Raw genomic sequence first — 24,493 nt, forward strand, 5'->3', positions numbered from 1 at the left:
ACCTCTTGCTCACTTATACTCAGTCTCTCCTCCCCATCATCAACTGCTCTCAATCTCTCCATGAAGTCACATTCATAAGAATGTGTAATGACATTCTAGACAATTTCGTGTTTCCACCTTTTAGGCAAGTATCCACTGATGGCCTTTTTATGTTTCTACATGACAGTGCTTCTGTCTACTAAGGTCTGTGCAGGAATGATGTGTTGAAGAACTTGCATTCTGTTTCCCTCTTAATTTCTCATCTCTTGTGATTCCTCAAAACGTCCTTATGAGCCTTTCATAATCACCTGTCATATTGTTCTGCATACATCCCAAGTTGGAATTTCATGATTCCTCTGTCTTAATAGAAGAACTGAATCCTCATTCATATTTTTACATCCTTGAAAGTTATTTTCAGTTCTAGAGCACAGAGCCCTGATCTTGCTCCCATCGAACACCTGTAGGATGAACTGGAACATGATTGTGAGCCAGGCCGAATCACTCAATATCAGTGACCATCCTCACTAATTCTCTTCTGGAGAAATGGAGTACTACTGCAGAAACATAACAAAATCTAGTGAAAAGCCTTCCCAGAAGATTAAAGACTGCCATAGCAGCAGAGGAATTATCAACTCCACGTTAATGCCTTTCATATTAGAGTGAAAGTTGGGATTAGCAAACATCCAGATATTTTTGATGAGATAAAGTATTTCATAGCAAACTTGTGTACTCATGTGTGGATAAAATAAGGATGAAAAGAATATAATTTCTTGAAGCATAATTTATTTTCCTGTCATAATTATGCCTCCAGTCTCCTTCACTTGCCTCATAACCATAGCTACTATGGCTGTAATTCCATACAGTCAATCAGTCACAGCTTTTTTTTTTGTTGGTTGTTTGTTTTTGATAACATCTTTTTCCACAGTGCCTGCTACATTTAATTGAGCTACTTTATTTTGCCATTTCCTCTCATCCCCACCTACTATCATTCTGTTTCTCCTCTTAATTCCTCATCCCTTGTGATTCCTCAAAATTTCCTTATGAGCCTTTCATAATCACCTGTCATATTGTTCTGCATACATCCCAAGTTGGAATTTCATGATCCTTCTGTCTTGATAAGAGAACTGAATCCTCATTCATATTTTTACATCCTTGAAAGTTATTTTTAATTCTAGAGTTCTTACTCCTCATGTTATTTTTTTAAATCATTTGCTGCTCTTAAGGTAACAAAGCAGCAAGAAATTCTCTTTTTATTTTCATATGTCATGTATTTCTTTCAATTTCTGTTCTCATATATACTGAAATATCCCACAAGGATAACCTCCTTTCATTTAATAAAAGCAATTTACCTAAACATTTCACAGTCCTGTGATTCAAGACCAATCTATTCATTATTATTATTATTATTATTATTATTATCTTCAGACTGCCATGGATTCAAACTTCTCACACCTTCCTTATACAGCTTCCAGAATGACCTTTTGTTGTCTACAGATTTCATATTAAAATATGAAATATTTTAATATATCTGATCAAAACCAAATTCCTGGTTTTTATCAGATTATATGCCTCTATCATACTCTCCTCTCTTTTCCTCTTATCTACCTGAACTTTGCAATTTGCATTTTCTCAACCTTTCACACTTAACTCCAGAAACTATTTTAGTTAATTGCCTTCAGACCCTTTCCAATATTCAAACTGTACTCTTCTTACTTCTACTTTCAGAGTTTGATGTGTGGTGCAATGTGTCAACTAAATTTTAGTCCCTATTCACTATCACTCCCAGATCTCTTTTTCCTATACCCCTCCAATATATCTCCACCAATTATAGACTGTACATCCCAACTTTGTTTTCTCAATTTTAAAAGCTTACACTTTGCAACAGTGAACTAGGCAATCCCACAGCTGTGCCCATTCAATCAGTTTGTTGAAGTCCTCTTTTAAGACCTCGACATCTACTCTGCTCCTTATAGTTCTTCCCAAATTTATATATCTGCACACAACTGAATATATTCATTCAAAATATCCTCAACAAAATGTCATTAACATACAAGTTAAATAGCAATGATCCCAAAACTGTTCTACACAACTATTGAGTTTCCTCTTCAGGGATATTTTCCCTCATGCACAACTTGCTGATACTATTCAGATAGCCAGTCTCTAATCCAATGTCCAACTCCTCTCCCAATCTGTTCTGGTTTAACTATGAACTTATCATATGGCAATCTATCAAAAGCCTTTTCAAAAAATATACAACTGTATATTATTATTATTATTATTATTATTATTATTATACAGATATCTCCATGGAGCCAGAAGGCTTGTTGTGGGAGATCCATCATTCACACATTAGCCATTATTCACACAATACCTATCATATCTCTTCTTAAACTCATTCACTAGCAAAGCACTTACAACTACCTAACACCCTTGTAATAACACCCTTGCTAACTGTGCTTTTATACAATTTCTACTGGTGACCCCTTGTTCTCTCCCTTCCTGCCATGTACTGAAAAAAAAAAAGTCTTCAGTGTCAATTCTCCACTGAATTCATCACTTTTTCATTTACATGAAATCCAGGTGTCCAGATCTGCATCTAATAGTCAACATGTCACCTTATTAATGCCTTATAAAGATGATCTCTGCTTCTTCTTGTTAATATATTCTTCAACAACCACATATTCTGATCTGCTGTTTTGTCTAGCTTCAAGATGTCCTCTAAACTTCAGCTTACTGTCCACACCCCCCAAGTCCATGGCCTCATCAGTTTCCAGCAGTTCAGTTCCATCCATATAGTACACTGCTTATGATCTCCTATTCTCAAAGTGCATCATCTTACGCTTGGCTACATTAAACTGGCAGCCATTTACCTTTATCCATACTACTAGTCTATTTAAGTCATCCTGCAGGATCTCTGCATCATCTTCATTTACCATCACTTTTCTCAGTTTTGTCATTAGCAAACAATTGAATATTTCCCATAATTTCCTATATCATTCATGTACAAATTAAACAACAGAGAACCAAGTACTGAACGCAACTCCTCCTTAAACCATTCTTTGGTATCTGCTCATCAGCCACACTCTAATCTAGCTCATCAGATTCATATCCATTCTTATTTGCTCCAAGTTATGCAACAGAGTTCTGTGTGGAATCCATCAAATGCTTTTGCAGAGTCAAGTAGTATCTCCGAGCAGCTATCTCCCTTAGCCAACTACATTGTCACTTTATTATAAAAAAGTAAGAAAATTACTAATGCAAGATCTACCTTCAAAAAGCCATGTTGTCCCTTATAAAGTATCATATTCTTATCTACTGAGTGCAGAATTCTCTCCTTCACCAATTTCTCCAGTACCTTAACCACCTGATTGGCCTATAATTTGCTACTTCTATTTGGAGTCTCCTTGATGCAGCAGGACTATTTTGCCCTCTTTCCACTCCACTAGCACCTTCCCAGTACTGAGGATTAAATTAATTTTCTATAATATTGGTATATAATAAGATGGTATACCGGCACGGGTCTTGCATGAAGCGGCTAATGAATTATCAGTGCCCTTGACCATGTTGTTTAATCTGAGTCTCAGGTCTGGCTTAGTCCCGAAGGCATGGAAAGAGGGGAAAATAGTTCCACTGCATAAAGGAGGATCCAAGACTATGGTTGCAAATTACCGACCGATCAGCATATCAGGAGTCGTTGTCAAGGTCTTGGAGAAAGTAGTCAAGGGAAAAATACAGGAATGGATTGATGAAAATGAGATACTGTACAGAGGACAGCATGGCTTTGTGAAGGGTAGATCATGCCTCAGTAACTTGCTCAAGTTTTATAACAGGGTGACGGCTGAACTGGATAAGGGAAATGGGTTTACAGTGATACTGCTGGACCTGGCAAAGGCGTTTGACAGGATACCACATGGAATTCTAATCTGTAAACTACAACATATGGGAATGGATATAGGGTTGGTGAGATGGATAGCTGGGTGGTTGATGGAGAGATATCAAAGAGTAGTTTATTCAGGAGTAGAGTCCAAAAAACGGCCTGTGACTAGTGGTGTGCCACAGGGTTCTGTTCTTGGACCACTGCTGTTTAATCTGTTCATTAACGATATAGGGAATGGTCTAAGTGGGACAGTTCATTTGTTCGCTGATGATGCAAAGTTGGGTAGGGCGATAGTGAATGCAGAAGATGTCAAAGTCTTGCAAGATGACTTAGATAGATTGGAGTTCTGGACTAAGGAGAATGGATGTCAATTTAATGTGACAAAGTGTAAGGTTATGCATTTCGGAGTGAAAAGATTAGCAGCAGTATACCACATTGGTGGAACTGTACTCCAAGAGATTGATGAGGCCAGGGACTTGGGAGTGTTGGTGGATAGGGAGATGAAGTTTAGGGGGCACATTGCGAAAGTAGCTAAATCAGCTCATCAACTCACTTGGTTGTTGAAAAATACCTTGACGAGCAGAGAAAAACAAGTTATTGTACCTCTGTACCGAGCCCTGATAAGACCTCATCTCGACTACTGTGCCCAGATTTGGTCACCTCGGTTCCTTCTTGATGGGGAGGAGGTTGAGAGGATCCAGAGGCGAGTGACTAAGATGATAGCAGGTCTATGGAATGCACCATATGAGAACAGGTTGAAGATTTGTGGGTTGCAGAAACTAGTTGATAGGCGAAAAAGGGGAGATATGATTGAGACATTCAAATTGCTAAAAGGATTCTATAGGATTAATTCAGATGATATTTTTGAGATCAGGACTGGTGGTGGGAGAACTAGGGGACACCCATGGAAGCTGGGCAAGAGCGTGGTTAGCAGGGGTGTTAGAGCTGGGTTCTTTACTTTTAGAGTGGTAAATGAGTGGAATAAGCTGCCAGAGTCTGTTGTGGATGCTATGACAGTGAGCGAGTTCAAGGCAAGGTATGATAGATACTGTGAGAATGTTGAGCAGCTGTGTGAACATGATGTTTAGGGCCTCCCTCGATGAGTCTAAGGACTCCTGGAGTAGCCCGTGGTAATAATAATAATAATAATAATATTCTAAGCATCTCCATTTTATTTTAACTTCTATTTTTCCACAAGTCAATGTCACATTTGGCATTTCATCATCACCACCCTGATGGTACACCCTTTCAAAATGCTCACTCAGTAATTCAACTATTTGCTTTGCTTCTATTGCCTCCCTACCATCAGCACTATTTTTTAAAGTCATCTTTTTCAGAGTCATTCATCCTTTTTGGTTCTTTCACTATGTGGGAAATAATTACCATGAAAGAACTATTGAGGATTTCTTTTGGTCTCATGAGTTTCTCTCATAATTAGATTTGACCTTCCTTACCATAGGTCACCCTTCTTGCCTGAGCCTTGTACTGCTCATGGGCATGCTGATCGCATTTTTTATATCCCTCTACAACTTTTCTTTGTCTGCAGCATCTGCTTTAATGGTGCTATTCATCCATCTAATTCCTACCTGATCCTTCTGACTCTGGGTGTACATTCTTATACTGCTTTCTTCAAATACTCCTTGACCACCTCCTGTGCACAACCAGCATCTCTCTCTCCACCAAATTCTTATGGCATGGTACTTCTGAAAGCCCTCCATGTGAAGCACCTCTTTTGAGGTTTTATCACTATTCTGTCTTCCAGATCATCATCACTGGGATCAACACCTTGCCACCATGTTTGCATGTAGTGCGACCTATGGACATCTGGGAAGGGGGATCCTTGTAATCTCACACTACTTTGACTTCTGCTTTAGCAAGATGGACGGTCCTGAATGGCCTTGCTAGGACCGATTGACTGGTGGGCCTTGCCTGCAAGGCTCAAGGGTGTTGCAGCGGATCTTCTTCCCCATGGTCTCAGACAGGGTCCAAGTCTTGCTGTTGTACCCATATAGTATCTGGGATAGCCCTGACATTCCATTCTTGAATTCAGTCCTTGCTGGAGTATGGGTGTCCATTTGTGGTTCCATGGTGGGTAGGAGCTGTGCTGCTAAATTCAGCTCCTCTTGAGAATGAACACCTTCTTCATCTTGTCTATCAAGTGGACCTCAAAAAGCCCCAACCAGGTACAGAAACTACACAATCATCAACAGAAAAGCATAGTAAGAAACAAGTCTTGAGGAGCTTCAACAAATATACCACTATATTTAATCATACACTGAACAGGTGACATCCAATTGGAAAAATATCACCTGTCTTCATCCAGAAGGGTTGGCAGAATCTCCAAAATCTGTAAAGAAACTGCATTTAGGTATCCTTATTGAAGCACCTTCACTAGCATAATCAGAAAATTACTCCATGCAACATTTATCAGGGAAATACCAATTACAGTTACTCTCCACAAAACTAAACTTTTCTAGAGGTGCACTATCAGAGTGGGGCTTCCTTGATGTCCCTGATGAAGAGATATGCTCCTGAACTCAAGGACCAAAAAGCGACACCCTGATATGTAAGGATCGGTATCTGTTTTCCACCAGAAACATTATCCTTACCTTCAGTAAACCAAAACCACCAATATCAGTCAAAGCAGGATATCTCACCTGTCTAGTACAGCTCTATATTCTAAACCTTTACAGTGCTTTAAATGCTAGAAATATGATTATTCTTAAACTGCCTGTAGTGGCAGTAACAAACAAACAAGAAAATAAAGACTAAGAGACTAAGAACAAAAGGGGAAGGAGATCCACTGCAACACCCTTGAGCCTTGCAGGCAAGGCCCACTGGCCAATTGCTCACAACCAAATGCTCCAGCTGTGAGGGAGACCACCCTGATACTCTTGCACATGCCAAAGGTGGAAATTAGAAATGGAGATACAAAAGTTAAAAAACAGAGCAATGTATTACTTATCAGGAGGTTTAGAGGCAATATATCACAACAATAACAACATCGGTTAAACCTCCTTGTGCTGAGAAGGCAACTATAAAGTCAGTTGGGATGTTGACATGTATGTTAATCCTGCCTTCTTCTCATAACTACAATATCCTTGAAAGATGTGACTTGCTCGCTATCCTTTGAGTGAATGAAAGAGAAAAATCATTATGGACCCTTTATTAGATAGCCTGTTTACAGATATCTTAGCTTCCCCCCCCCCCTCAGTAAGATTAAACAGTTAATATACCGAGAGTCCTAAAGGGAGCAGAATTTGACAACATCTTGGATATTTTTTCCAAAAGAAGAAGAAATTATGGATACTCACCATTCATAATTCTCAAAAAAGAAAAAATCCAAGACTAATGAAAACAAAACCTCTCAACACAGAAAGCCAGATGATACCACCAAAAAGAAATAATGGAAACATTCCTACACTCAATGGAATTGTCATGGATTCTGACTAAACATAGACAACAGGCTCTCTTGAGAAAATATAAACCATGCTTCTGCTTGCAGGAGATGCACCTGAAGTCGATTGGTAAACTAGCTCTTCGTAATATTAAGATATCATACCATCTGCTAGGCATTTCTTGAACCATTCAGTCTCACATTTTGTTCTAGAGTTCCACAATAAGCATGCTATCTCTTCCATTACCATCTGGTAATTCTCTCCATTTTCCACCATTTCATTCTTACAGTTACTCATATCACCTGTGACATCATCCTTGTCAATCGCATTTTCACATATTTCATCTTTCAGTCATAACTATCATTCTTCTTACTCTCTTCACACTTCTAGCATTCGCTCTTGAATCACTTACAATAAACAAGCTGTCCAGTTTCATTTTCCTTCCATAAATTTCATTCTGTGAAGTGCATACATTTTGTACATGCTGCAGTGAACACAATTATGCACGATGAAATCACCCATGATTGTTTTACAATATGCATCGCTCTCTTTTACAATATGCATCTCCCTTGTCCAATGCACCTATCACTTTATTGTAATAAGTAAGCATATTATTAAAACATGACTCTACTTTAGCAGCATAATCTTCCTATTTGCACCAACATTCCATTCACAGCTTTCAGACTTATGTTCACTGCACTCTATTCTGCATTGAATAAATGAGACAATGGAGCCTCGTAGTTCATTCAATAATGATGATGCCCTTTGATTGAAAAAACTGGGTTCAAATCCCATCCAGAATGTAAGGAATCTTTATGAGAGTTTTTAGTATCTTAGCCTTTTGATTTCATCTCATATTCTCCTTTATCTTTCTGTCTTTATTGAAAATATTGATTGCCCCCTTCCACATATCACCTTAATGCTGTTTTACTTATGCAATAATCTATGTGAAAATCAAATCTGTCGTTCAATATTTGTTGCCAATATTTCTGATACTTATGTTACTGTAAATAAACATAAATCATTTATGTTCCTTAAGTGTGATTCATGGAATTATTCACCTCTGTGCATTCCCCAGTCCATGACAAAAGAATCTTATCCTTCCCATCAGAATAATTGTTGTTTTAATAATCTATTGTAGTCTATTCATGACCAACCTATTAACACCAACATTCCTTCGACAACTTTCAGACTTGGTTCACTCCATCTATATTCACTGCAATCTGTTCTGCACTGAATAAATGAGATGATGAAGCTTCTATAGGTCACTCAGTAATGATAATGCCTTTTGGTTGGAAAAAACCTAGGTTCAAATCCTATCTGTAGCCAAGAATTTTTATAATAGCATTTTGAGTGAATTGAGTTATCTGGTCTCATACAGTAATAGTAGGATTTTTACTCCCAGAACCTTGGATTTTTTATCACACAAATTGGCAAAGTGGGGAGAATACTCAGTTCACAGTCATATGAATTTACTGATAAAATCACATGTTCATTTGTAATATTAATTTGGTATCTATTGAAGTCAAGTTACTTGGTTCTGAAAGCAGTTGAGCTTAGCACATTGATGGAAGATGAGATGAATTCAGTTTGCATGCAATGAAATAATGAAGAAATCTAGATATCCTCTTTTTCCTCTTCTTAGTCTTCTTTGTGTTTTTTGAATAAAAAGTAAAAGACTTATTTAAAAAACTAAGTCATTTACATTTTTATAGCATAAGTAAGACAACAGTCAAGCAGTATTTTTTTTTAGTTTTAAAAAATAATAACAGAATAAAAAATCAATATAATAAGATAAGAATCAGGAATTTATATGAGTGATACAGTATTACTGTATCAATCCCATATAAATTCCTGATTATATCGATTTTTTTATTTAATTTTTTTTAATTAGGAATTTACTGATTGTTATCTTACTTATGCTGTAGTGACACTTTTAAAATTGATTCTTTGATTGCATTTTATTTTGTGTTCCATTTAATGTACTGAAGATGCCTTTGATATTTAGGCGAAAATTTTACGTCTAATAAATTTACTTAAAGTAAGTTTTATTTTCAGTCTTTAATTTTCAACAAATATTTACATAAGCAATCATACCACCATCCATCCCAACTGAATGACATCTTCAAAACACTCACTGGGCCAAGACTATTTGTATAAATGACACAGAAACCGAATTGAAACTGAACTCAGATATCTCTGCAACACCTTTTTAGCCAATGGCTATAACCGATATAAAATATCTAAAATACTTCATGCTCTCTTTTTCCTGCACCCAACCACACACACAGGATCACAGCAAAACTGTTCCCATCCCATATATTAAGGGTAGTATATCAGAAAAGATAGCTGAAGTTCTCTTCAAATATGACCTCCATACCACTTTCAAACCATGCATTCATCTAATCTTCACTCATTTTCCTCATCATCCTCTTACACATTCTGGAGTGTATAAAGTTCTCTAGTACCTGTAGCCTACTCTGGACAGAGTGGTAGATAAGTTAACATTGCCTTGAAGAACACAAAAATTACATCAGTGGTTATCTGTATATAGCAAGTTGAGACCGGCAGACAATGCTCTGGTTACTATTAATACCAATGTCTTCTTGCATTTAATTCTCTGTTAAGGAGTATCCAGAGCATTGTCACTGCAGGTCTAACAGACTGTTGTTAGAGTCAGCACTGGCTATGAAACACTTCTCAACTTCAAGTGTGGCTGCATTAATTTGCCAAAGATCAGAGATCGTCATTTTGAGACCAGATAACCTGACTTCTCTAAAACTTGTAGTTGTCCAGTCCATAGAGAGCATTATGTTAGGACATCAGTTTCATTTCAATTACAATTTGAATTGTTTCTAATGATTTAGTTGAGTGCCTGTGTGCTTGACACAGTTATAATTTGTGCTGTAAAGATGCTGTGTAGAAAACCAGTGAAATATTAGTAATTTCAATGAATCATTTTGTCCTCTCTTAGTGTTTATTTATACTGTGAAGCACTGTTAATAACAATCAACAACACCTAAGCTGTTCTCAACATAAATATGGGAAGTTTGTGTGTGTGTGTGTGTGTGTGTTTTCTAGTCAATTTTGCTTGTTGTTGTTGTCGAGCCCATTGAAGAGCTTCTAGATATAACCGTGGAACTGTAGAACTGTTGGCAATCTGTTGAATATTGATGGAGTAGAGCTTTTATCTAGGGTTACTGTCAGTTTTCTGTAGAGTAGCAGCAGCAATTGCTGGACAAGAATAAATATGGGCAGGTGTTAGTTCAACTCCTGGACAGTTCTTGCATGCTTCATAGCTCCTACTACTGTCTAGCTGAATTTTCGTGCCTTTAAAATGTTCCATCCTTAGTCTGGTGATGATGTGGTTATTTCTCTATTTTCATTAATTTCACTGATTTCATTCTTCTTCTTGAGTGTTTATTTTACCAATCTTATTTTTTGCAACACAACTGAGTTAGTATCAGTTAGTGATAGTGGGTGTAATTTTTGAGATAAATGTCTTGCTTCTTTGGCTAGGCTGTCTGCTCTTTCATTGCCTTCAATATTTACATGGACTGGTATCCATTGTGGTATACAGTTCTTATTTTTCAAATTTAATGTTGTTAGTTGTTCATGAATTTCCTGTGTGATTTAGAGTTGCTGTAGATGGTTATTCCTTCTGTAATGTTTATTACTGGATTAGAAATATAGAACTCGAAAGCTGTTTGTATGGCTGTTAATTCACAAGTGAAGTTTGAAGCTATTTTGCAGTTCTGGTTTTGATTTGCATTTCCTTGCCTCCAGGTACAGTTAGAAAAACCTCTGAACCTCCTTGGTTGAATGCTTCATCAGATGTTCCATCAGTGAAGGCAATGACATGGTTTAGATTATTTAAGTGATGTATAGTGTCAAGTCCTTTTCTTTTATTTTCTTCCTGTGAATCCTTTTTTTAACAAGGTTCTAGGAGGTTTAAGTTTATCATTGTGTTTTTTGGTAGAATAGTGGAAAGGACTGGCTCTTTGCTTATTTCAATGGATAGGTGTTCTAAGTTGATTTGTTTTCTAATTTCATGATCGTATTGTAAAGTGAATGATCTCTTTAGTCTAGATTTTCTTGTCCAGGCACCGAAAGTCCTGAGTGAGATGTGATCCTGTTAGTGAATTTAACTGTGGAGAGTTTTTGTCTGTCTTCTAATATGTGAAGTCCACATTCTTGCTGAGCTTTTAAATTATTTGTGGATGAGACTGCACTTATAATAATTTTTGCTGCTCTTGATTGTACTCTATCAAGTTTTACTTTTGAGCTAGTAGAAACTGGAGCCCAGATTGATGAGGCATATTCCATAGTGGGTCATATGAGTGCAGTATATGTAGTTTTGAGTATCCACGTTCACAAGTCCACTTTCTCATCCACAAAGTTATTTGTGGATGAGATTGCACTTATAATAATTTTTGCTGCTCTTGATTGTACTCTATCAAGTTTTACTTTTGAGCTAGTTATTATTATTATTCCTGACACCTCCAAGGAGTCCGAAGACTCATCGCAGAAGGACACCTGCAACTGTCTCAACTGCTATAAATGTCTCAACCACTACAACAAACCTCTACTGCGAATCATCTCCATCAACACCATCTACCACCCATCTTCTCCACCACCACCACCACAACTAGTATGCTATGTCTGTAAATTGCGTGTGTTCTGAAGGGCCGATTTGTCTGTATGCGGGATGAAAAACCCGAGTTTGTGGGAGAAAACTCGGGTTTTTCATCCTGCATACAGACAAATATTGAAGCTGGAGCCCAGATTGATGAGGCATATTCCATAGTGGGTCATATGAGTGCAGTATATGTAGTTTTGAGTATCTTTGGTTTTGCACCCCATTTTGTTCCACAAAGCCTTTTGATGATATTAAACTTTTTAAGAGCTTTATTAGATATATTTGTAATATGAGTTGTAAATCTCAGTTAAGTATCTAGGGTTAGGCCTAAGTATTTTGGAGACTTTTTTTTTCTATTTTGGTATTATATATTTTGATTTGAGGGTTGAAATTATGTCTATTTTTTCTATTAGTAGAGAAGATGCTCAGTTTTGTTTTTTCTGGGTTTATCTGTAATTTAAGTTCCTTTGCCAATCTTTCTAAACCTTTTAATGAATTATTTAGGACTTTTCCAGATTGTTGAGGATTACTGCTTATATGCCAGATTGCTATATCGTCTGCTTAGCATGCTATTTTTGTGTCATTTGTTATGTGAGGATGGATATTGTTCATATAGATGAGAAATTGGAGTGGGCTTAAGACAGAACGTTATGGGACTCCAGCCCAAGTTCGATGCATGTTGGAATAAATTTCATTAACTTTTACTTTAATTTTTCTTCCTTTCACGAAATCAGAAATCCAAATTAATGCATTCCCCCCTTATTCCAGTATTATATGCAATTTTTATTAATTTTTGTCTCCAAATGCAATTGAAGGCAGCTGTAAGAGCCAAGAATATTGTTGTTGTCTTCTATGGTGGTTTTTCTTGAAAGCCATCTATGACTGATTGGCACAGATAAAATAATTGATCTTCTGTACTGTTTTGAGACCTGTGTGCAGTTTAGTAGAAGTTGATCTTGTTATTTTCTAAGAGCCAGTTCATAAGTCTGATATGTATTATTCTTTCATTTAGTTTGCAGAGTGTGCTAGCCAAAGCTATTGGTGTGTAGCTTTTATAGTCACTAGGGTTTTTGCTAGGTTTTAGTAAGAGTATAATGACTGAAATTTTCCAGATTTTTGTTTTGTTTTGTTTTGGTAGTTTGCCTGTATTCCAGGAAGTGTTAAATATCTTCAGAAGGCAGTTTTTGGCTATTTTCCCTGTGTTTTTAATCATGTGTCCAAAGATAAGATCAATTCCTGATGATTTGTCAGGTTCAATTTGACTAATTGCTGTTTCTAGTTCTGTCATTGCGAGGTCCTGAATAAAGATGTATTCAGAAGGATAGGTTTTCTGAATTGTATTAACAGATGTTTTGCAATTTTCTTGCGCTTTTTGTCTTTTTTATTGTACTGCAGTTTGCTTACTTTAGAGTAATGTTTGGCTAGTGTTATATCTGTAATTTGTCGGCTGGATTATTGTTATATCCTTACTTTCATATAATGTTATTTCGTAAGTTGTAAGTTCAATCTTATTATACATTAATTTACTGTCTCTAGAATCTATCCTTTTGCTTACTCAAAACTTTGTACAATCAAAGTCCTACCGGCTAAGCTATTGTTACGTTGCTATCTCTCTATATTATATCTTATTCTACCTCTATAATAACTTTCCTTCTAATCTATTGTCGTGCTCCTAAAATACTAATTCAGATTTATTTCCTTTTCGGATATTGGCAAAATTTATATTTCGCTGCGCCAGCCAATATCCTATAACAGAAGAGACTCTTGTTCAGGGAAATAATTCAAAACTAAAAAGGATACACACAATAATTTATCTCACACTAGCGCTGTGCAGATTCAGTTAGCAGTCGTAGACCGAATCTCACTTAAACAATTATATCTAAATTCCTTCCCGCCAAAAAGGTTCAATTTCATAAGTGGTGGTTTGAATTCGTAATCAGGCATAACTCAGGTATAAGGTACAAAGCATGTTTATTGAAAAAACATAAAACATTTTACAGTTATTTAAGTTTAAATACTCAATGGATCAAAATGCACTCTAAGTTAAAGGTTATACTAAATCACAATGAATCAGAGCAAATTAAATCCTTCAATTATGAAAGGATTAGGTTTAAGCATAATACTACTACTATATAACTCCTTTCACAAATTACTCACAGAATACTTATTGAACACTTTCATTAATACTCTATAAATGATTACCTTAATTCTAAATTTCATTTAAGCAAGTCTAGCCATTCACAAATCACTGCCTATTTAACAACTCTTCTTTGTTCCACAAAGGCTTAATTAATTCAGTCAAATTCTCACTGAAAGTTCTACTAGTGTCCTTTAGTTACAACACACACAAATTTCTTGTTCTTCTAAACAAATTTTTAACACAGAACGAAAACTCTTACATTACCGGATACTTTCAGATTTCATGCCTTCATTTCATGTAGGTCTGGATTACAGTACTGCATATTTTTCGGCTGTCTTTGCGCCTGGCGATGTACTACGCTTTTTCTTCTAATCGTTTCCGACTATTGTGCGCTGTCTACCGCTTCGCAGGAAACTTTCTCCAATGGGACATTCTGCTAGGGCTCGATTCCACAGGGGCCGTCATATCGCGATCAGCTCTGCTTGAAAATCTTCAAGTATTCTCAAGAAAAGAACCTGCCATCCGTCATTACTGTAGAAGACCCACCGCTCTCTCATGAATCCTCCGACCAACTCCCCCTAAAACTCGAATCCAGCACTCAAAGGTCAAAAGGCTCCCTAAAACAGCGTGCTTCGTCTTTTATTCGCCCTATTCGGGCGCCCTCTATTCAATGCGGTTTTCACCCACGAACCCCATCGTTCATGCCCCTTGGGTGATCCTACACTCTCGCTAACCTGTCCGGTTACATTATTCTAGGAAGGCGCTCTGATGTCATATTTCTGCGTAGGTATAGCCTCCATCGCTACGATCGACTCATACCGATTATATGCGATTATTCCGGATTACTATTATAAACTTTTCTCAGAATTTCGCAAAGTACTAGACAGCTTACTTGGGAATTACAAATAACCTAACAATAACTCTCACTATATCGCACACATGGACTATACATTATTACAAAACATAAAACAACACTTTATAATTACTAGCTGATGTGCAGATATCTCCTTAATTAGTAGTAATTTATTATGTTAAATCCTGAATAAAGAATTTACTTGTAAAGCTCTGCATTCAGGATCTAACAAAAGTCTCCCCTTACAAAAAAAATTTTTCGTAAGATAAAATTTTCTTTAAGCAACTCTTATTGTAAGATTGTTTTCTAAATTTCTAGAATAACTCCCTTCTGTCTCTCTCTCAATTTTCTGGGGATGAACCTTCCATTCTTTCTGGGCCTTAGTACGTATCTTGGTTTATGAGACTGTATTGTTTCCTCATGATATGACTTAGTTTGCTCATTCTCATGATGTATATTCGGTGCTTCTTTTAATGTATTGGACCTATTTATTCTCCATTATTTTTACTCATAAAGCGTGCACAATCAGTTAGTAAGTGTGCACCCTTTGTAGCAATTGCTAAGTTCCAACACAACAAACCACTTATAGCTTTTCTAAGCACAAAAAGAAAACAGAGGAAGTTTGTATAATCAAACTGCCGTTGATGTTGTATAATAACTTCATGTTTTCTGTACTTGTTCCGTCTGGGCCTGTTATAGGAATTTCTAGTTCTATTAACTATCTCAATGTAGTTTACCCCGATTGTTCTCGGACAGTCCTCCCCTAAATTTTCTTCTGTAACACCTTGGTCATTTGCTAATTTTACACTTGATTTTTGGTAAGTCTCAGATTGACTGTTCACTTCTGAAGTTGAAGCTAATTCAGAATCAGTCTGGACATCTGGAGACACTTCATTAACTCTGTCCATTGGCATGACGTTTCCTCTTCCCTGCATTCTTTCTTCAGGAGATCTCTCATTTCTATTTCTAACCTTAAAATTTTCGTTGCCTCTTCTGAACCATTTATTTCCCATTAGGATTATCTCATTTCTAGAGAAGTTGCAAGAGAACTTGTGCCTTTCTAGAAAGTTAGTTCCTAAAATTATCTGAACGTGTGGGCGAGATGTCCTAGGGAGGACCAACAATTCCTGCCAAACACACATGTTAAACTCAGGTAAGTATAATTTTACCCTAACACTTTTTGTTGCACAAACTTTAGATGTCGATAACCCTGATAATCTGATCGGTCTCCTTAGATTAGAAATGCCTCGCCATACACGGGATTTTATTCCTTGAAAATAATCTTCCTTTATGACAGAGGCCTGGGAACCAGTATCTAACAACATGTCACAATGTGTTCCCTGAATCTTACCCTTGATTATCATTTTATTTCTTCCTTATTGTTCGTGATTTCTTTGTCTACCTTCGAGTTTGCCCAAACTTCGACTCATTTCTATTATTTCTCATGGAGGGTCTCCTGTTACTAAAACAATTACGAGCTAAATACCCATTCTTGTTACAATTAAAACATCTAGGAGGCTCCCTTCTGTCTCCTTGCTCATTATTTCTCTGCGATTGAAGTAAAGACACCTCGGGTTTCCATTCTGACACTGCCGCCACCCTTTGCATTACTTCTTCCAGACGGTTCAACATAGGCTGTTGAAGTCTTTCTATTTCTAGTCTAATTAATTCATTAGTTTTCTCCGGTTGAGGGATAGATGATCTTGAAGTCTTATCTGTGACTTCCGCCAGCTGTTTCAGTACAGCATCAAGACGGTCCATTACGGGCTGTTGAAGTCGTTCAACTTCTTGCTTAATTATAGAACGTACTTCTTCCATATTTGATAGCCCTACTTGTTTTGGGATGTTCAATTCATTTTTGGTCACTTGACCAACATTGACTACATTTCTCTTTCACTATCCCTTTGATCATTAGTCTTTCCTTTGCTTGTGCTAAATTCCTTCTCAGTTTTATTCTCGCTAGCGAAATTATTCACCTCTTTAATTACGTTAACATAGCTGGCATTAGATGCGGGACAAACGTCTCTGAGCATCTGTTCCTTTTCTTTTACAGCAAGCAAACATTCCTCAATATTTGATATATCCTTTCCGTATGTTGTCTCCTTAAGATCTTGTTTCAATCCTGCCCTAAAGTGCTGGAAGACGGCCCAGTTCAGATGGTGCCTGTCATTGTCCGAAACACTTTGTGTGTTAGCAAGATCTAACAGCCGATGATAATTGGATACGCTTTCTTTGTCCTTCTGTACCATTCTTTGGAGCTTCCACATATTCGGTCCCAGGTTCTTTACCCTTGAGAACTGTGAAATAAGGACTTCTTTAAATTTTACATAACTCTGGGTGTCTTTCAGAACCAGTGAGGAATGGAAATAGGTCTTAGCCTTTCCAACTAGCTTGCTGCATAGCAGAATGAGCAGTTGGAATTCACTCCACCGACCAATTCTTCTCAATTCCTCAATGTACTCGAAGAATACAATCACGTCATCAGATTCATCACCCGAAAACTGAGGGAATACCTGTTGGAGATTAATCGTTCTAAAAAACTCTGAGTCATCTAACTCTGAGCTTGTAGGTAGGGACATATCTGCATTCATCTTACAATTCAACACAATGTAATCTTCTTAAATTTTAATTATTCCAATAAATGCCTGATTGCCTGATACGATATCAAAAACCAACTTACAGTGATTAAGGAGGTGTCAACTTTAATTCTAGGGCCCCTAATCACATCCTGTCGGCTACGCCATTGTTATATCTGTAATTTGTCAGCTGGATTATTGTTATATCCTTACTTTCATATAATGTTATTTCGTAACTCGTAAGTTCAATCTTATTATACATTAATTTACTGTCTCTAGAATCTATCCTTTTGCTTACTCAAAACTTTGTACAATCAAAGTCCTACCGGCTACTCTATTGTTACGTCGCTATCTCTCTATATTATATCTTATTCTACCTCTATAATAACTTTCCTTCTAATCTATTGTCGTGCTCCTAAAATACTAATTCAGATTTATTTCCTCTTCGGATATTGGCAAAATTTATATTTTGCTGCGCCAGCCAATATCCTATAACAGAAGAGACTCTTGTTCAGGGAAATAATTCAAAACTAAAAAGGATACACACAATAATTTATCTTACGCTAGCGCTGTGCAGATTCAGTTAGCAGTCGTAGACCGAATCTCACTTAAACAATTATATCTAAATTCCTTCCCGCCAAAAAGGTTCAATTTCATAAGTGGTGGTTTGAATTCGTAATCAGGCATAACTCAGGTATAAGGTACAAAGCATTATTGAAAAAACATAAAACATTTTACAGTTATTTAAGTTTAAATACTCAATGGATCAAAATTCACTCTAAGTTAAGGGTTATACTAAATCACAATGAATCAGAGCAAATTAAATCCTTCAATTATGAAAGGATTAGGTTTAAGCATAATACTACTACTATATAACTCCTTTCACAAATTACTCACAGAATACTTATTGAACACTTTCATTAATACTCTATAAATGATTACCTTAATTCTAAATTTCATTTAAGCACGTCTAGCCATTCACAAATCACTGCCTATTTAACAACTCTTCTTTGTTCCACAAAGGCTTAATTAATTCAGTCAAATTCTCACTGAAAGTTCTACTAGTGTCCTTTAGTTACAACACACACAAATTTCTTGTTCTTCTAAACAAATTTTTAACACAGAATGAAAACTCTTACATTACCGGATCCTTTCAGATTTCATGCCTTCATTTCATGTAGGTCTGGATTACCGCACTGCATATTCTTCGGCTGTCTTTGCACCTGGCGATGTACTACGCTTTTTCTTCTAATCGTTTCCGACTGTTGCGTGCTGTCTACCGCTCTGCAGGAAACTTTCTCCAATGGGACATTCTGCTAAGGCTCGATTCCACATGGGCCGTCATATCGCGATCAGCTCTGCTTGAAAATCTTCAAGCATTCTCAAGAAAAGAACCTGCCGTCCGTCATTACCGTAGAAGACCCACTGCTCTCTCTCATGAATCCTCCGACCAACTCCCCCTAAAACTCAAATCCGGCACTCGAAGATCAAAAGGTCAAAAGGCTCCCTAAAACGGCGTGCTTCGTCTTTTATTCGCCCTATTCAGGCGCCCTCTATTCAATGCGGTTTTCACCCACGAACCCCATCGTTCATGCCCCTTGGGTGATCCTACACTCTCGCTAACCTGTCCGGTTACATTATTCTAGGAAGGCGCTCTGATGTCATATTTCTGCGTAGGTATAGCCTCCATCGCTATGCTCGACTCATACCGATTATACGCGATTATTCCGGATTACTGTTATAAACTTTTCTCAGAATTTCGCAAAGTACTAGACAGCTTACTTGGGAATTACAAATAACCTAACAATAACTCTCACTATATCGCACACATGGACTATACATTATTACAAAACATAAAACAACACTTTATAATTACTAGCTGATGTGCAGATATCTCCTTAATTAGTAGTAATTTATTATGTTAAATCCTGAATAAAGAATTTACTTGTAAAGCTCTGCATTCAGTATCTAACACTAGCATATTTACCATCTGTTTGTTTGTTGCTGCTGTATTAGTTCCTGAGAAGATTGTGTTTGAAGAATGATCAGTATCCGGAAGTGTTGTGTTATTTAGTAATCTGATGATATTCCAGTGTTGTGAGTCTTTTCTTGGATCTAATCTATTGCAGAATTTTTCCCAATTTTTTTTATTTGCAGTTAGAAATTTCATCTTCTGTGTTTTGAGTTAATTCTTTTAACTTCCTTCTGTTGTCTTCTGTATTGTTTTTTTTTAACTGTTCGTATTATCTTTTTCAGTGATCATAGCATTGATATTATAATCACTCCAAAATGGAACCCAATTGTTTTTCCTGGGTCTTCTGGGAATTGAATTTTTTTGTAGCTCTCTGTATGTTTATTATTATTATTATTATGTAACACCTCCAAGGAGTCCAAAGACTCATCAAGGGAGGGCACCTACTCTACAGCTCTCTGTCTCCACTACTCCACCAGCTGCAACTACCTTCATCATCTACATCAACGCCATCTACCACCACCACCACTAGTATTTTCACAGGCAATCACAAACATCCATGCCCACGGTGGGATTCGAACCCGCAGCCTTTTGGCTGGAGAGCGGATACACTAACCCCTCGGCCAACCAGGCCGGCTTAATTCTAGTAGTTGCTGATCAAGATCTTTATACTAGTGGGTGTACCAGTGCAATGTGTTTCTAGTAGTTGTGTGTATTTAGGCCAATTGCTTTTCTGAAGTTCCAAAATTTATTTGTCTATGGATTTTGGTCTAACTGCAAATTAATGATAGTGATAATAGGTTTATGATCACTGATGGCATTCTTTATTATTTTCCACTGGGTAAGACTTGCAGTTTCATAATCTACTGCTGTGATGTCTGATGCTGATTCTGTGCCTGTTGTTTTTGACAGGTATGTATTTTGCTTGTTGTTTATGATCCCAAGGTTTAGATCATCAGTTATGTCTTCTGTTTGTGCTTCTTTCCGATCTAGATGTGGAGAGCCCCAAGTTGGGCTTTTGGCATTTAGATCTCATAAAAGGATCTTTGTATTTGATTGTTTGATTTAGTTTGATTGTTTGATTTAGTTGCTTAATTAGTTCTGTATTGATATCTGTGTTATCTGGATGATATGCATTGACTATTGTAATAATGTGTTTTGGTAGAAATCTCTTGACTGCTTGAGTCAATTTTGCTTAGTTGCAAGATTAAACTCTGAGTTTTTTCCTGGGTAGAAACCCTACTTTGTACATCAATCCTTGACTACCTTTAGATTTAGCTGAAAAAAGCTTCTCTTGTTGGTAGCTAGAACTTTATGGTCATTCTTCTCTAGACCTAGCAGCATGGAAATTATCACGAGGTCTTGTAGGTGCTTTTGTATGGTAAATTGTTAATAATTAAGTAAAATATAACTGTTTATGATCATTACTGTAAACTCATAAAAATTTTTATCAAATTTTCTTTTGTTTTTTCTTAATTTTATATTAATTCATTTTCAGCTTCTTGAAAAAAATCCTAAAGAAAGATTAGGATGTAATAATGGAAAATATGGGGCATGCGAAGTTAAAGCACATGACTTCTTTAAATGCTTGAACTGGAAAAGGTTAGAGGCTGGCATGTTAGATCCTCCTTTTGTACCAGATGTAAGTAATTATAATGGTTGCACAGATGTTACCTGAAATTTTTTTATTTTTTTTTAAAACCAATTATATAATAAAGTATACCTGTTACTTATTTTATTTCATAATTTCTCTAATGTCCCTACTCCAATATTACTCTAACCCATTTTAACTTAATACACTAGTTACTTACTTTTAGCCTGTGGCACATGAACAAAATGATGCTGATGTCACAAATTGAAGCATATTTGTTTAGAGTGCCTACTGTCTAGACAGTACAGTTACTTGAACTAGTACAAAGTACTGGATTTTTATAGCTAAGTGGATTGAAACAAATTAATTTAGTGCTTTGCTTGCAGTTTTACAGGTTATAGCAAATGGCGGAGGCAACATCAATATGAGAAACATAACATTAGTGGTTTTAGTATGGTAATCTCTCAAAATGTCACTTTCAAAAATAATGTGGAAAAGAACTGCAAGTTTATTGAAATTTGAATGGCAACCTGAAAATTTTTAATTTATTATTATTCCAGACCACCATAGAGTCATAAGACTCATCACAGAAGACCCATCTCATACAGAACAAAGTATTATACCACTCCTTACACCTATTTACCTTCTGCAAACTCACCACTATCAGGCAATGAATTCCATGGTACAACCACCCTCCATGCAAAAAATCCACTTTTCACCATCCTTTTGTCCTTGCTCCTTCCCCTTGTACTTAGATGAAAAATACTTCCTGTGCCAAGCCTGTAAATACCTCGCAACAGTTTAAATGTCTCAGTCATGTCATCCCTTTATCATCTATCCACCAAACTAGTTTACATGCCCTCAGTGTCCTCATAACTAACATTGCAGAGTCCTGATATCGGTTTGGTTATCTGCCTCTAACTTCTCCAGGGTTAATATATCCTCTTCAAATCCAGATAATTAGATCAGGGCACAATAGTTCAGATGTGATGTGTCATTTATACAATAAAACACCATTCTTTTACCTCTACTGGTCCAAGTCTTAGTATTGCAGTAGTCCTCTGAGTTGCCTGAAGGCAACTTTTGCAATATGTGTCTGAAACATTAAATTCATATCAACAGCTTCACAGATCCACAGATGAGACACTACACACCAGTAGTGTATGCAGTGTCTCATCTGTGGATCCGAAATTTCAAGACCTTACATTTAGATGTATTAAACTGTTATCTCCATTCATTTAGCCACATTTCCAGCATATTCAAATACTCTTGAAGAGTCAAAACATCTGCACTATTATTATTAATCCTCCTAAGTTTCACACCATCTGCAGATAACTGAATATCTCCTTGCAACCCAGGGACAATATCATTGACATAAAGATTAAAAAGCAAAAGTCCCAGTACTGGGAATTTCACTTATGACCTTCTTCCTGATACCGCTCCCTCATATGCAACTCTGATATTGAGTAGACATCCAATTTCCAATCTACTTCATTAATCTGATATTTAATCCCATGCATTGCAACTTAAATATCAACTTATCATGTGACACCCAATCCTTTGCAAGAAAAAATAAAGAAAGAAGAAGCAATATATGTGTTTCCTACTCTTGTTAATGTACAAGACTCTTAATTGTGTTTAACCATAATGAGAAATAGTTCTTTACATGCACTATACCAGCTTTACCCACCAACATAAGCAGACTTTTGCCTATATCGGTGAGTAAAATTTCTAACTAATGATGTCAGTTATAAAGCTTTGATATAAGTAGTGAATTAAATCATTTTAAGTCCTGCAATTATAAAGAAAAATGCACAAATAACAAGAACATAAATTCTCCTTTACAAAATAATACTAAATTCAAAATGTGTATGATATGCTCTATTTATGGTGCCATTAGATTTTTTTTTAATGGTTTTAATGCCAAGAAGAATCAATACTACAGGAAATGGGTTTGAGGCTGTTTGGTATGAGATAGAGGTTAACAGGACAAAATATGATTCAGTTCTGCTAGACCATGATCATCTGAAAAGGACTACTATGAAGAGCATAGACAGATAAATTTTATGGGTACAATTAGAACTGTTATTATGGGTATTTCAACTATGGGATATAAGATTGGAGAGCAGAGAAAGCATGCAAAATGATGGAAAATGAATTTATAGAATTACTCATGGATAACTACTTTAAACAGCATGTAATGGAAGGGACCTGCAATACCAGAGCATTGAATGTAGTAATTGCATCCCACCTCTTTACCTCAATGGGAAGAGTGATGAGATATTGTGCCCTTCAACTGGAAAAGACTTGGGTTTGTTTCTCTTCATGAGGAAACCCTAAAGGAATCTTTATATGTACTTTTTTAAATTAACGGCGAGTTAGCCGGTCTCATACAGTGGTAGCAGAGTTCCCAACTCCCACCAACATAAACTTGATTTTTTTTTAATTTTCACATACAGCCAGAGAACATACTCAGTTTACAGACAAAAATATTATTAGTTGGCAGTAGATCATTGTGTATAGATATAGGATTAGTCGCAGAGATGATAAGTTATGTGGAGTATCCTCCTGCTGTGAACCCTTGGACTCCTTGGGGGTGTCGCATAATAACACTCAGCAAGAGGGATCGTGAGCCTGATTTCGGAAGTGACTCCATATAAGAGTTTTGACTAACAAGGAACACATGTGAAACTATAAGACAGGTTATTATAATAAAGAAGGTAACTTGAGGTGGTACATTCACATGAGAAACTGCAAGGTAGAACAATCAACAGTGCATTTGAATTAGTCAAAGGGTGCCTAAAATAAGCTATATCTGCATCCCCAGTTAGGAGAATTAATTACATGCGATTAATGGATTAATGGATATTCATCCATTAATCCAATATTTTCAAGCAAGAGCTGCATAAAAAGAGGATAATGCGGATCTGATACTATTATTATTATTATTATTATTATTATTATTGCACCCTCCATGGAGTCAGCAGACTCATTGTGGGAGGTTCATTCAACTAACAGCATATTTATCATACCACATCTTAAAATCTTATCATATCTTATCACAGCAGCACTGTGATGCTAAGAAGTACTCTAACATTTAGGATAAGGAAGTTGTTGTGCCACTGTAAAAAGCACTGGTCAGACCACACTTGGACTATTGGACTCAAATTTGGTCACCTGGTTTTCAGTGTGATGTGTAAACATTCCTTAACACTCATTGCATTAACAACATATTCTAGTAATGTGTTCAATTCACTGACAATTCTCCATTTAAAAAATCTACTCCTCACATCCATCTTCACCACATCTTACATAATTTCCAGGGATGGCCTGATTTATCCCTTCTTGCCTTCTACTCTTTTTATAATCCAATAAAATCCTTTCACTAACTTAAATGTCTCTATCATATCACCTCTTTTTCTCTTATCCACCAAACTCTGCAATCCACATTTCTTCAACTGCTCTCCA

The 24,493-nt window shown here is 36.5% G+C and overlaps 1 protein-coding gene across 4 annotated transcripts in view; it reads left to right on the forward strand.

The window, feature by feature from the left end:
- The window catches only part of LOC150106466 (G protein-coupled receptor kinase 2-like), a 550,841-nt gene that overhangs the window by 434,167 nt on the left and 92,181 nt on the right, over nt 1-24,493 (forward strand). For all 4 annotated transcript variants that reach the window (XM_090392458.1, XM_090392461.1, XM_090392459.1 and 1 more), the window contains one exon: nt 20,933-21,076. In XM_090392458.1, the coding sequence (XP_090248584.1) occupies nt 20,933-21,076 (144 nt within the window). The remainder of the gene's footprint in view (nt 1-20,932; nt 21,077-24,493) is intronic.

The sequence above is a fragment of the Typopeltis vanoorti genome, chromosome 5 (assembly GCF_054136105.1).
Source record: "Typopeltis vanoorti isolate ZY-2024b chromosome 5, IOZ_Tvanoo_1.0, whole genome shotgun sequence".
NCBI classification, from domain to species: Eukaryota; Metazoa; Arthropoda; class Arachnida; order Uropygi; family Thelyphonidae; genus Typopeltis; species Typopeltis vanoorti.